This window comes from Miniopterus natalensis, chromosome 13, assembly GCF_054644295.1.
Source record: "Miniopterus natalensis isolate mMinNat1 chromosome 13, mMinNat1.hap1, whole genome shotgun sequence".
NCBI lineage: Eukaryota > Metazoa > Chordata > Mammalia > Chiroptera > Miniopteridae > Miniopterus > Miniopterus natalensis.
The window spans coordinates 11877585-11890880 of record NC_142093.1 but is presented as its reverse complement, the minus strand read 5'-3'; the positions used below and the strand labels follow the sequence as shown (position 1 = coordinate 11890880).

General features: G+C 42.6%; 1 protein-coding gene across 1 annotated transcript in view; it reads left to right on the top strand.

Moving 5' to 3' along the window:
* RBKS (ribokinase) overlaps positions 1-13296 on the top strand; it is a 57613-nt gene that overhangs the window by 28904 nt on the left and 15413 nt on the right. Inside the window, exon 7 of the mRNA XM_087823908.1 lies at positions 1948-2136. Within this exon, the coding sequence (XP_087680034.1) occupies positions 1948-2136 (189 nt within the window). The remainder of the gene's footprint in view (positions 1-1947; positions 2137-13296) is intronic.

Genomic DNA, 13296 nt, shown 5'->3' with positions numbered 1-13296 from the left:
TGAACAACCACAGCATACTACGCAATATTTTTGAGCAACACCAGGGCCAGGCTTTGTATTAGGAAAAAGGAACTGTGGGAGATAGCGGCCCTTGCACAATAAGAGGTTAGATCACCCTCAGCTGCCAAACTGCCTTAGACCTCCCTGCCAGGTACCACAGAGTCTTTGCTTATTCTCGAGGCACTAATCACCGCGCACGTTACTTGATATGCCTGCATTCTCCGCTAAATTCTTGCTCCTGTGAGTACAGCTATGCCTGTCTTAGTCACTGTCGTATCTCCAGCAGCTATGCCCATGTGTGTAGTTATCTACTGCTGCACAATCAACTACCCCAAAATTTAGTGGTTTACAGCAGTAATTATTTATTGTCACTCACGGATTCTGTGCATCAGGAATCGGCACAGGGACAGGGCACATGGCTTGTCTCTTGCACGGTATCTGGGGCCTGGAAGACTGAAAGGCTGAGAGCTGGAATCATCTGAAGCCTCCTTCACTCACATGCTTGCTACCTGATGCTGGCTGTTGGCAGAACACTTACCTATGGCCTCTCCCTGCAACCTGGGCTTCCTCACAATATGGAAGCTGGGTTTCAAGATGAGAGAGAGAGAAAGAGATGAAGACCAATGAAAAACTTTTGAAAACAAAAAAGAAAGTGACCTCAAAGCATAACCAACTCAGAGTGAAAGGGTCTATTGAAAAAAAGATGGTAAGGGAGGACATGTGCAAGTTAATGAAACCTGTGCTACTAGGAAAACTGGAGCCCAGAATGGACAGACACTGTGGGGTGATTTATAGGCAACAAACAGGGTTAATCTGGACATAATCAGAGCAAGCACCCGAAGAGATAGTACATGGTTAAATTGTAATACCAAAAAATCAGAATTTGGTTATAAACTTTTTGAGTCAGAAAGTATCATATAATTAATTCATCTAGTCCAGTGATTTTTCCACCACCTATTCAGAACCATAGAGGTTCCTCAGAGATGCTGGAGGGGTGCCTAGGGGATGATGAAGCAGAGCTACAGCCCTTCACCCCGACTTCAGCCAGAGACCTTTTTATATTTGGAGAGAACCACTGATCCTGCACAAGCCCCTCCTTTTACAAATCGTACATAACTGGGAAAGGTCATTTAGTAAGTAGTGGAGGCCTGAATGTCATGGCACTGCTTTTTCTGCTGCATATCAGTGCCTCTCCTACTCTGCTTCTATCTTCTCTAGCAAAAACAGAGAGCCCTGGCCGGTCTGGCTCAGTGGTTAGAGAGTCGGCCCATAGACCAAGGGGTCACGGGGTCGATTCCAGGCAAGAGCACATACCTGCAGATTCCCCACCCCTTTTGGGGCACTTGTAGAAGACAACTGATCGATGTGTGTCTCTCACATCAATGTTTCTCTCTCTCCCCCTCCCTCCCTTCCACTTTCTCTAAAAATCAATGGAAAAAAAATATCCTCCAGTGAAAATTAACCAAAAAAAACACCAAAAAATGGTGGTGCGTAAACATGGAACGCTGCAACTAGTAATATGAGAAAGGCATTATGGCCCAAGAGAGGCCTAGAGAAATTATACCCTTACATGTGAAATTCACAGGTATGATTTATATCTTCAAAATCATTGGCAGTGGCTCCTTCCTTTCTCCTTTCCTCCCTCCCCCTTTCCTTTCTTTATTTTGTAGGATTCTCTTTGTCCCCTTACCTCTTGATTATGAAAACTGTTGTACATACACACAGAAAAGCTGAAAGAGCAATACAATGACTACTCATATACTCTTCACCTAAACAGTTGTTAACATTTTGCTACATTTACTTTTCTGAGCTAGTGTCTATCAAAGTTCTCCATTGCATCGGTGGTTGTGCAAAATAAGGGAGACATTTTCTAGAAAAACAAATCTAATGTGGAAGTGGACCCCGTTTTCTTTCCTCAGCACTTTCCTTTCACTGTGTGCATTCCAGGCGGAGATTCTAACCGGCCTCGCGGTCAGCGGCCCGGCCGACGCCGGGAAGGCCGCACTGGTGCTCGTGGAAAGGGGCTGCCAGGTCGTAATCATCACCTTGGGCGCTGCCGGATGTGTGATGCTATCACAGTCAGAGCCTGTTCCAAAGTACATTCCCACAGAGACAGTCAAGGCTGTGGATACCACGGTAGGTTTTAAATTTCACAATTGGTTTTGGCCCTTGAAATCATCGTTTAGTTACTAGGATGCTGCACTCCAATTTTTGGATAATGAAGTAACAGCTCCAGGAGGTGATATGGTAGAAAAGAAACACAACCGGGCAGGAGAACCATATCCTAATCCCTCTCCAACCCACTAGAACTTTCTACAAGTCACTTAAGCTCTCTGAGCCTCAGTTTTCTCATCATAAAATTGGAATATCAGTAAAATTATACCTGTACTACCAATATTCATTCATTTATTCAATAAATATTTATTGAATACCTATTATATGCCAGTAAATATTAGGTCCTGGGCAGGGGTGAAAAGGAAACAAGTTGAGAAAAAGGCTCTGGGCTCCTCTACAGCTAGGGGAACAAAAGCGATCTCCTTATGGCCTCGACTTCAGAAGAGCTGACTAGAAAAGTACGTGTCAGGAACAAGAGACTAGATAAAGAATAAAAAGTTTAGAATTTTTATTTATAAGAAACTGCTGTATAATTATTTATAAAATGATTTGGTTTTTATGCTTAAAAAAGACTTTAAAATATGGGTCATTCATCAAAAAAGAAGCCTAAGAGGACCTGATGAAGTTTTGGATATGAATGTGCTTTGAAAAATAGATGTGTACAAGGCAGGCCTTTATAACGTGAAATTACATTGTCACTGCCTTTCAGATGTGCTCTGTCGGGCATGTGATAAATTGTACACAGCTGTTCTCTTCATATTTAATCATTTGTGAAACCATTAGTTTTCTGGTTTTGTCAAGATGGACAGTAACCTGAATTTGAAAGGTTCCTTATTAGTTCTTAAATTGATCCTGCATTAGACTAAAACTAATCCAGGTCCTGAACTAAAGCAGAAGAGTTTCATCTTCTCTCGCTAAGAATGAAACAAAGGGTCCCGTGAAGACGCTGGGCCTGTGGGTTCCCAGCAGCAGCTGAGACTCGGCTTCAGTATCTGTGTCAGGCATGACTCCTTTTGCTCAGCAGCCCCTGAGCACAATGCCAATAGGCTTACACAGGAAAAGGGATTTACTTGGTGCATATAATTAGAAAGTTCGAGAGTAGGGCAGAATGCAGAGTCTAAGCCACGTCACTGGCACTCGCGCACTCTCTCCCTGTCGGCTCCGCTTGCTTTGCAGTGGGCTTTGGGCTCAGGCAGGCCCCTCCGGGTGAGGGTCCCTGGCAGCTTCCTGCCCACACTGTGCCCCACAACATGTCCCCATCTCTGGTGTCAAATAAAAAATCAAGGAACTCTTATCAGAGGATGGGAAGTGGATGCTGGTCAAACAAAACCACCCAAGCCTAGGGGGCACTGGTGTAGAAGTGCACTGTTTGGGCCTAGGACTAAATGATGAAGAAACCCCTCTGGGAAGTGTTCAAATTCAAATCAGTGGTAATACTCCTCAGAGTAATTTCCTGTAGAAGGATTAGATTTCGTAGATCACGATGGATGACAACTTTGAGCATCTTAAATATAGCAATGCACACGAAGGAAGTTTTCACTTTGTTTGTGCCCCTTCATCTGGTTTCTTAGCACTTGCAGTTAGTGTTTAGGTTTCGGAAACATGAAACACAGTGAGAGTTCAGAGAAGGAAGAGATTGCTTAATGCTCAGAGGCAGGAGATAGAAAACGGGATCAGGAAGATCAGGGCCCTGGATCAGGATCAGCAAGTCTTTCCTATAAAGGGCTGGATTGTAAAGTCTGAGGCTTCACGGGCTGTGTCACAACTACCAACTTTCGTGCCATGGTAGCAAGAGGGAACCAATAAACAACTCTGTGTGCTATCGGAAGTAAGCCGGTATTTAGTTATAACTGGGTTGTTTTCAATTAAGGTGTTCATTGGAATCACCAGTGCAGTCACTGGGACAAGAATAACATTTTTTTAAAAACACTAAAATAAACAAGGGAATTAAAATGGTCCACTAGAAAATATCTAACACAAAAGATACAGTAATGAAAGAACAGAGCAGTGAAGAAGCTACTGGAAGGTAAGCTATTGTAAACTGAGTGATAAAACTAAGGCAGCCAAAGATATGGGATCTAGGCAGCAGGCAATGCAACGTAGGAGAGGAGCCAGGCATGATGCGGTCAAGGGTGATGAAGGAAGCTCCCTCCGGGACAGCGGCTGTGCAGCAAGCCCATGGCCATTCAGTCCGGATGAGGGCAGGTGAGTGCAGGGCTCTGGGAGAACTGTCTCCCAGAAAAAACAAATAAAGGTCAGGAAGAAATAGTGCAATATTCATGTTTGAATATGCCCAGAGATTTTTAGTTTTCTTGCAGAATTTGAGAATGAAGTAGTAATTAATATGAAGAGAAAACTGAGGGCATTTTTTAAAAGAGGCAAATTTTTTCCTCTAGATCATTAAGAGTCTAAGGGGAAAAGGCATGATTAAGCAAATATAATCTTAGTACACCACATGACTATGAATTCATAGTCATAACAATGTAAGGGCCAATTATTGATTTAACCAAAAATGGAGATTATAATCATATTGTGAAGATTGAAAGAAAAAGTGAGTGTGTATTTGTGTGTCATTGGGGGAAGATAAGAGAACTAAATGCTCATCTTCCATAGTTGGAAGTCAAGAGATAATATCCAAAACCGACTTTTAAAATAATGGTATAAAGCCTATTACCAGAAATAGAAGATAAATACCAGAAGAAACCACTAAAAGAATTTGAATTATTTGCCTCATGAAAATGGTTGTGGAGAGAGATGGGACATTTACACTTTAAGTCTTGTCTTTTTAAACTGTGTCTGTGGATGGCTCTGGTTCTCTTTAAGTAACAAAACACAATGAGATACCATGTCATACCCACTAGGATGGCTGTAATCAAAATTGGTAATAACAAGTGCTAACTAGGATGTGGAGAAACTGGAGCCTGCAGACAATGCTGGTAGGAATGTAAAATGGTGTAGCCACTATGGAAAACAGTCTAGGAAAGCTTCAAGAAGTTAAATTTAGAGTTAGTTACAATATGACCCAGCAATTCTACTCCTAGCTATATACCCAAGAGAAATGAAAACATATGTCCACACAAAAACCTATACATGAATATTCATAGCAGCATTATTCATAATAGACCAAAACTGGAAACAACCCAAATTTTCATCAACAGATGAATGAAAAAACAAATTGTGGTATATACTGTGGGGGAGTAAGAAAATTTCTTCTACCCGTCTAGGTTCCTCTGGCTGGTCTAATAATTAAATCAACCCGAGACAGAGTAGCAAGAGAAAAGAACCAAAATTAATTACATATGTATGGGAACCCCACATACATGAGTGAGTCAGAGACCCCATATACACGAGAGGTTCCAAGACGGAGAGGTAAAATGAGGTACACACAGGCTGAGAATGAGGTAAGCACCTCAGGGCTGCAGAGGGGAGGAAGGTCATTTGCAGGATGATGCTCAGTAATTAGAAGTTTGCCCTGCCCTATAGATAAGTCACAAAAAGTTATTTCTGATAACTCTTATTATGGGCAAGGCCCCAAATTTAAATTCTTTAAGGAAGAGATAAAATTTTCTCATGAGCCCACAGGGTCTTGATTGCCTTCAGCTCAAAAAAATTCACATGCCCAAGTGGCACATCTAGGGAGGCCTGTTCTGAACACTTTCAGTACATATAATAGAATGTTGTTCAGCCATAGAAAGGAATACTGATACATGCTACAGCATGGATGAACATCCAAACACTATGCTAAGTGAAAGAAGCCAGACATACAAGGCCACATATTATATGCTTCCATTCGTATGAAATATCCAGAATAGGTAAATCTATAGAAACAAAGTAGATTGACGGTTGCCAGTGTCTGGGGAGAGGGGATAATGGACAGTGACTGCTGATGGTACAGTGTCCCTCTGTGGGGTGATGAAAATGTCCTGGGGTGGTGACGTTTGCACAGTCTTGTGGATATATTAAACACCACTGAATTGTGTACTTTTAAAGGGTGATTTTTATGGTATATGAATGATATCTCAATTTAGAAGAAAAAAGGAAAAAAAAAAAAAAAAATAACAGAGCAATCTATCTAGGAACCTCCCTAAAGAATGGGTACTCTGAGGGGAGGAATCTTCCATGTAATTGCCCTGCTGAACCTACTGAACGGGCTCTCAGTGTCCCCCCAGTAGAGTGGAGGTGATGCAGGAAAAAAGGGTAGTTATTTTCTGGGTGTAGAATCTCCCTCAGCCCTTATTTCTCACCCAGCACTCTCATTATTAAAATTCTTGCCTGCTCTGCACACAACCGTGCAGCCTCTTCATAAGTCTGAAAAAGAGGAGATAATTCCCACGGGGAGGTGAGGAACTCCCAGGGAGGCATTTTCTTCTGAACAAATGTCTCCTTCACTTTTCTGTCAAGAGGGTACTACCTGCTCTCAGTCCCTTTGGAACCTTCTTGCTTTTCCCCTCCTAATCCCTTACCATATACACATTTTTAAAAATCATGTTGCGCAGCCTAAATATATGCAATTTTTATTTGCCAATCATACCTCAATAAAGCTGGAAAAATTAAATAAATAAGGAAATCAGGATGGGATGGACGGTGGAAACATCTTCGGTTGGCTGGCACCTGGTCCACTGGAGGCAGACGCCTGCCCTAGGAGCCGCTCCCGTCCTCTGCCGGTGCTTCTGCAGACAGCTATATTCAGTCTCCTCGGTGTTCATAGTTGGATGTATCACTTCTATTTTTACATCTGTTCTCCCGTCGTACTAGAGTGAGATGGTGGCAGTAGCTGCAGATGTCCTCAACTCAGTTTGGAAGACATGACAGATGTGTCTCTTCCCATCTCTGTGTCGTCTGAATCTCAGCCTCAAAATGACGGCACTTATGGCCTCACTCCAGTCCTTCCAACCTGAGGGTAGGGGCTTTGCCATCTTGCATTCATGGTTGCACAGAATAATCACTTCATAGTGGGAGCTACACAGATTTAAGCATGGTAATATTTTAAGATTATTGCACTAGTGTGAAATGTCTGTCTATCTAATTCTAACGCCCATGTACTCTCTACTGCATCACTCGGCCTCTTGATTTGGTGGCAATCTGCCTAGCCTTCAGGCTGCTATTTGGCCTTGAGCACTGACTTCCTTGTCACTTGTCATGATAGAGGCCTTTATAATTGCTCCATTTATCTCGATCTTCAGAAGCTGCCAGATCTGGCAAAGGCATTGCTTGCTTTGTGCAGTACAGTGCAGCCTCATGTAAATGCAATAACCCATGTATAGCCCTAAAAACAGTGCTTGGCACACATAAGCCCTCAGTATATGTTATTTCTCATTAGTAGGTCCCTATGTGTCTGATCGTTCACTTTCCCTGGATCAGCTGGGAGTACCAGGCAGCATGTACCAGGAGCTTGCGTCACTCACCATTACGTAGAGTGGATATGACTTTGGCTCTGTACATGACTGGAGGGAAACCCAGGTCCCGCTCCCATTCAACTCCAGCATCTTCCTGTATAGGGCAAGGAGCTGAACTGTATGGATGGCAATGTGGCAGGACCATGCCAGTCCAGATATCACAGGTTCTGGCAAAGATCATGCTCATTCATTCTTGTCATTAAATGACCAAACCTAGAGGAGAGGTGTGCCACTCTTAGAGACTGCAACCAAGTCATCTTTTCATTACACTTCTTTAAACCGGGGCCTGAAGGGCTAACTGGAGAGGCTGGGGAAAGGTAATTCCTCTTTTCTTAGCATTCCAAAACTATCTTTATAGTTTAAGGAAAGAAAAAACATTCTTCCTTCGCTGCCTAGCAAACTCGTAGCCATCCTCAAGGTTCAGCTCAGAGTTCTTTTGGGGCAACCACAATGATTAAAGCAATGCTTGGCATATATTAACAGGCCCTCCTGAAATAATGAAAGAGTTCTAGTTCCTTCTGAGAAAGTTAACTAGTAAACTAGTGTGTGTGTAAGAATTACTAAGCCTCACTGAGCCTCAGTGTTGTTCTCAGGGGACTAGAGGATCCACAAGATTCCTTATCTTCCTGAAATTCTACGTTGCATATGCCAAGGAAAAGAATAAATCTCAGATAAAAACGCTCTCTTTTAATGATTTGAAAACAAAATAATTACCCACTTTCCCATTTTAAAACATATCCTTAGATTGTTTTGCCTGCAGTCATAGAAAGGTCAGGCCAAAAACAATAAGTTACAGAGGGTAAATGACATCTCTGAAATTGGCATCATAAAATAAAGTAAACCCCAGTGATGCTCCAAAACAGCCCTCTTAACCTTAGGAATGATGTCAATAAATGGACGTGATATCTGCAAACTCTGCTGACCCTGGCTGCCAGAAAAGATGAAGACAACAAAGAGTTCTCTGACTGTAAAGAAAGGACAGAGGACAAGGTAATTGCTAAAGAGTCTGACGGACAATCACACGGCATCTGCCGTGCCCTGGGGGGGGCCATATTAGCTCTATTGCATTACTTCCACCTCAGCAGATCACCTCATTTACTAGCTAATCGGGCAGAATTAAGTATTTTAAATTATCTTTCCTAATCCTGCGTGTGATCAGTTGAAAACCCAGGGCTCTAAAAATCTAATTGTAACTGCTTACCAGAAATGTCATCCTCACTTTGAGGAACTGAAACAGGGCCAAGTACAAAGCTGTTTTTTCCATTTTCCTGAAGTCCTGTCCTTTAGCCAGAACCGGATGTGCATGTACATGTGCCTAGGGCTGTATATCTTAGGGACTCCCAACGATACCTGGGATCCCTGGCCCTGCCTCAGAACTCAAATATGGCCAGAGAGTAAAAGAAGAGCAATGGTGGTAGAGGAGAGGGGTGGTGGTAAGATGCAGAGGAAAAAAACAACTGTTTCAACCATAGCAAAAGTCAATACAGCAAAATCTAAGTCTAGATTTGGTGTTCTGTGGGCCTAGATAGATCCTAATTGAAGAGACAGGAAACAGTCCCCGGCTGTGGTGTGAAGAATAAATTGGAGATTAGAATACTGGAGGCAGGAAGAGCTGTCCAGAGACTCTTGCATTGATCTGGTGAGATTGTGGCAGCCTGGACCAGAGAGGTGGCAACGGGGATGTTGAGAAGTGGGTTGAAGAACTCTTAAGAATTCAGAGGACACAATGGTAGTTCATTTCCTTTTTTAAAAGGTGGAGGTTGGGGGGGCCTAAGTAAGATGCTTATTTCATGGTCAAAAGAAACAGCATTCTACCAGTCTCAGTGGTTCTCTGCATTTTTTTTATTTTTTTTTTTTTTTTGAGCCCTGACTCACCTAAGAGCTAAGACCTACTCCCACTAGAAACAGCTTATATCATCAGTGATTCTGCAGATGGCACAGGAAGTAATTTACAACAAATAAATAAAATTAAATGATGCTCTGGTGATTCCTCTGGGCCTTTCCATTGGGCATTCCTGGCTGCCTCTTTGGGGAATCACTGATCCATGCAACAGAGAAACATTTGGAGCAGAAATTCATCCTGCACTTAAAGTAAATAATATTTGAAGGAAACACTTTTGCAACATAATGCGAGTTCTGTATCTCGCCCTCCCACCTGTGCCACAAACACTAGCTTACTCCTGACAGAAGCACAACCTTCACGTAACTACACGCTCTCCCCTGATAAAGTGACAAATGAGCCAGCATGTGGTGAATCTGAGTCGCATAGACAGAAACACCAGGTATTCCAGCCAAGGCGCACACAGTTTGTTGTGAATCATCCACACCAGCTTTCAGCAGCAAGACTCACAGAACAATCACTCAGTTCCTTCTTTCATTTGTACAGTGTAGACCTGGCCCAGGACCCAAGAGTAAAGCAGCAACTGTAAGGAAGCAGCACATTATAAATAACCCAGAGAACCCTTTCATACCAGCAACTGCCTGCCTGTTCTGTGGCCTAACAGCTCAAGCAAAAAGGATATAAATACAATATTGTGCAATGACTAATTACTCAAAATTTTGTGCATCAGCAGAAGTGGAACCTGTGGTTGGTGCTAATATTATCAAATGCCTTTGCTGTTTAATAATCTGGTAGCTCTATATTATTTAGCATGCAATTTTCACAAAGAACAATGATTTTATTTCAAGTGCCTCTCACTGAAATAAAAAAAAAAAAAAGCAGCTGTTAGAAGATGAACATTTGGCAGAAAATATTTTAGCGGGATCATTTGTGAGATACTAAATCATATTGAATTAACTGTTTTCTGTCTAGAGTAGTGGAGTCACAAAGAAGAAAGATCGCTGACCACAGAAGACAAGGCCAGTCTTTGGAACCTAGTGAATCACTAACAGACATTTTAGTTTTAAGTACCATTTATTCGCCAATATATAAAGTTATTTATATACAAAGCTTCCATTAATATTGCCTGAAGAATGGGCCTTTTTTATTCCAGTGTTAGCTCATACTCAGGATTCTACTTCTCTTTCATTAATAATGGAATTCTTTAAAGAATAGAATAAATTAATCTACCACAGACATTTTGGCCAGAATGGGGTTTGCAATGTTTTAAGTCTCCGCAGGCCATTCTCTGTGGCCAGCCAGCCAGAAGAGCAGTGAGGGCTGTCACTGAGATGCCACCTGCTGAGCACGTTTGCCCTGCCCCGGAAGCTGAAGAGGGACAGGGGCTGCCCACTGGGCTCCGGGCCCGCAGGTTGCCAGAACAGGGCTGAATCCCAGGTCGACAGCAGACCCTCACATGCTTTCCAGGCTGGCCAACCACTGGTCACACTGGAGCTATGCTGGAGACAAAGTAGCATCGAGACACGGCCGCTGGGCACAGTTTCAGCCAAAGAGCATTATGACAGAGCTGCTTTCCTGTGGCCATACTGATTTAGGAACATTTTTTACATTAAATTGTTATAACTAAAACATAAAATTCTCCATTTTTCTAAACTATCAAGTAATGTACAAAGCAAAGAGCTTTACCTTACCGTCAGTTCCCGCTCCTGGGGTGGAGTGGGTGATGGGCGAAGGTTTAAAATGGAGTTTTCAGAGATGGCTGAGGATCACTTATAGGGTGAAGCCCAGACTTGGGCGGAGGGTAGGGTGAGGTGAGAAATGGGGTGGGTGAGGAGATGCCTGCTCTGCATGGTATTTAGTATATTGAGATAATATGTCTACATTTTCACATGGCCATGTTGATGCAAGTGCTGGCTCAGAACAGCTTGTCAAAATGCCCCATTTCAACACTGGTGCGACGGGCCAGCTCAGACCCCACCCAAACCCAGAAGCTGAGAGTAGCCCCTGAGACACTGAGGCAGGCCCAGACAGATCCAGCAGATGACCTCTGTCAATATGGACCACTGGCTGGCTTGATCCAGGAGCCACGTGTCACCAGTAATGGAGCCTGGTCAGTCCATGGTGCTGGCGCAGAGGCAGAACACCACGACCACATACATTCATGTGGCTTGGAATGGGCGAAACGCGGTAGCAAGCCGAAGATTTTTTTTTGCCTTTAACTCAATTTTAGATCAAATCAAAGTGAAACAGTTATTATGATCATCTGTATTCTTACAAATGATTGCTAAATACTTCTGGGTACCAATAAATGGAGAATCTGGCATTTCTGGGATGAAGGTTGGTAGAGTTTTTCTTATTCTCTAGTAAGCTGAATTTTAATCAATATGTTGAAAATTGAAAGACCAGTGTCATATTTTAATACCACTTATGCTCTTTTTGGGCAGCGGAATGCTGCCATGAACATATATCACCCCCCAATTGATTTTTTACTTGACCCCCCATCGACCCCTCTCTGTTTTCATCCATCTAAATGAAAGAGGGCTTTAGCCCCATAAACCTCATTCCAGATGGAAATGCATAATTCAAGAGAAATACTGATGTCAAAGAAGAGAAGGCACACCAATTTGTGTCAGCAGTTGCTGTAAATTAAAGAGGAGTACAAGGAGAGTTTAATGTAATGTAGATTTTAAAATAAAATTAGAACCAATATTTAGGCAGTCCCCCGCCTCTTTTTTCCCTGCTGTGACATGAAGGATTGACTCCCAGCTTAAGTACCTAATGTAGTTCATTTTTCTTTTTTGCTGGAATTTTTTTCCCCATAAAATGTTGCATGTTTATCTTTGGCATCCGAAATTAGATCTTTTCACCTTCTCTACTCTAATCTCAACAGAACAGTCCAGGTAGGAAGAGTCAGAGTCTTCCCCTTCTCTCCCACACCCGTCGTGTTTGCAGCATAGGAAGGACCCCAGCCATACCAGCCTGACTAGTTCAGCTGCTATCGATAGTTATTAATTATTCCTTAATACTGATTCTCTCTAATGTGGGTGTCACCTTGTGGCTTCTTCTCTTTTTCTAAAGCTGGTAAAAAGGTTGATCAAGAACATCTCACACATGGGCTAAACATTCACGACAAGAATTCTTTAGCACACTTCCAAGACTGCTCCCCTTTAACAGAGTTACGGTGGGAAGCTTCACATTTAGTCCAGTCAAACTGCCATTGTTCAGAACCTTCAGGGGAGCTTTTTATTTGAATTTCCATTAGAGCTAATGTGCTTTATAGTTGCCCACTGTTTTTGCCAATCATGGAATTCCCTAGCATGATCCACCACCTTTATCACTAGACTTGGTTTTTAAGGATTCACTCCTTCCAGAAATAAATTCCTGAGAGTTGTGGCTCTCAAAGTGAGCCCTGGACCAGCAACATCAGCATCACCTGGGAACTCATTAGAAACAAATCCCGGGCCCCACCCTAGGTTTAAGGGATCAGAAACTTTGGGGGTGGAGCCCAGCAATCTGCGTTTTAACAAGCCCTCCAGGCAATTCTGAAGCACTCTAGCTGGAGAACCACTAACTTAGAAGTTGAAATAATTGCCTTTATTGAGGGTAGTAAAAGGTGTACTACAGATTTTAAAGGTATACCAAAAAAGATGTTTCAAAATCTTCCTGAGCACAGCTGGAGTATATGTACGGCCTCTCTAGAGGGCTGCTCTCATGGAGACTGGCCTTCAACTAGGTCCCAGTCCTGACACCTAGCAATGACCTTGAGCAAGTTCTTCTTACACTTGGTTTCTCATCTGGAAAATGGCAGACTCACCCTACCTACCTCACAGGATTACAATGAGGTTCTAAATGAAACACATCTACAAACATATTCTGTAAAACAGAAAGTACTGTGAAAAAGTGAAAGTCATATTGCTCTGCAGACAGGATTCTGGTGGTCCAAGC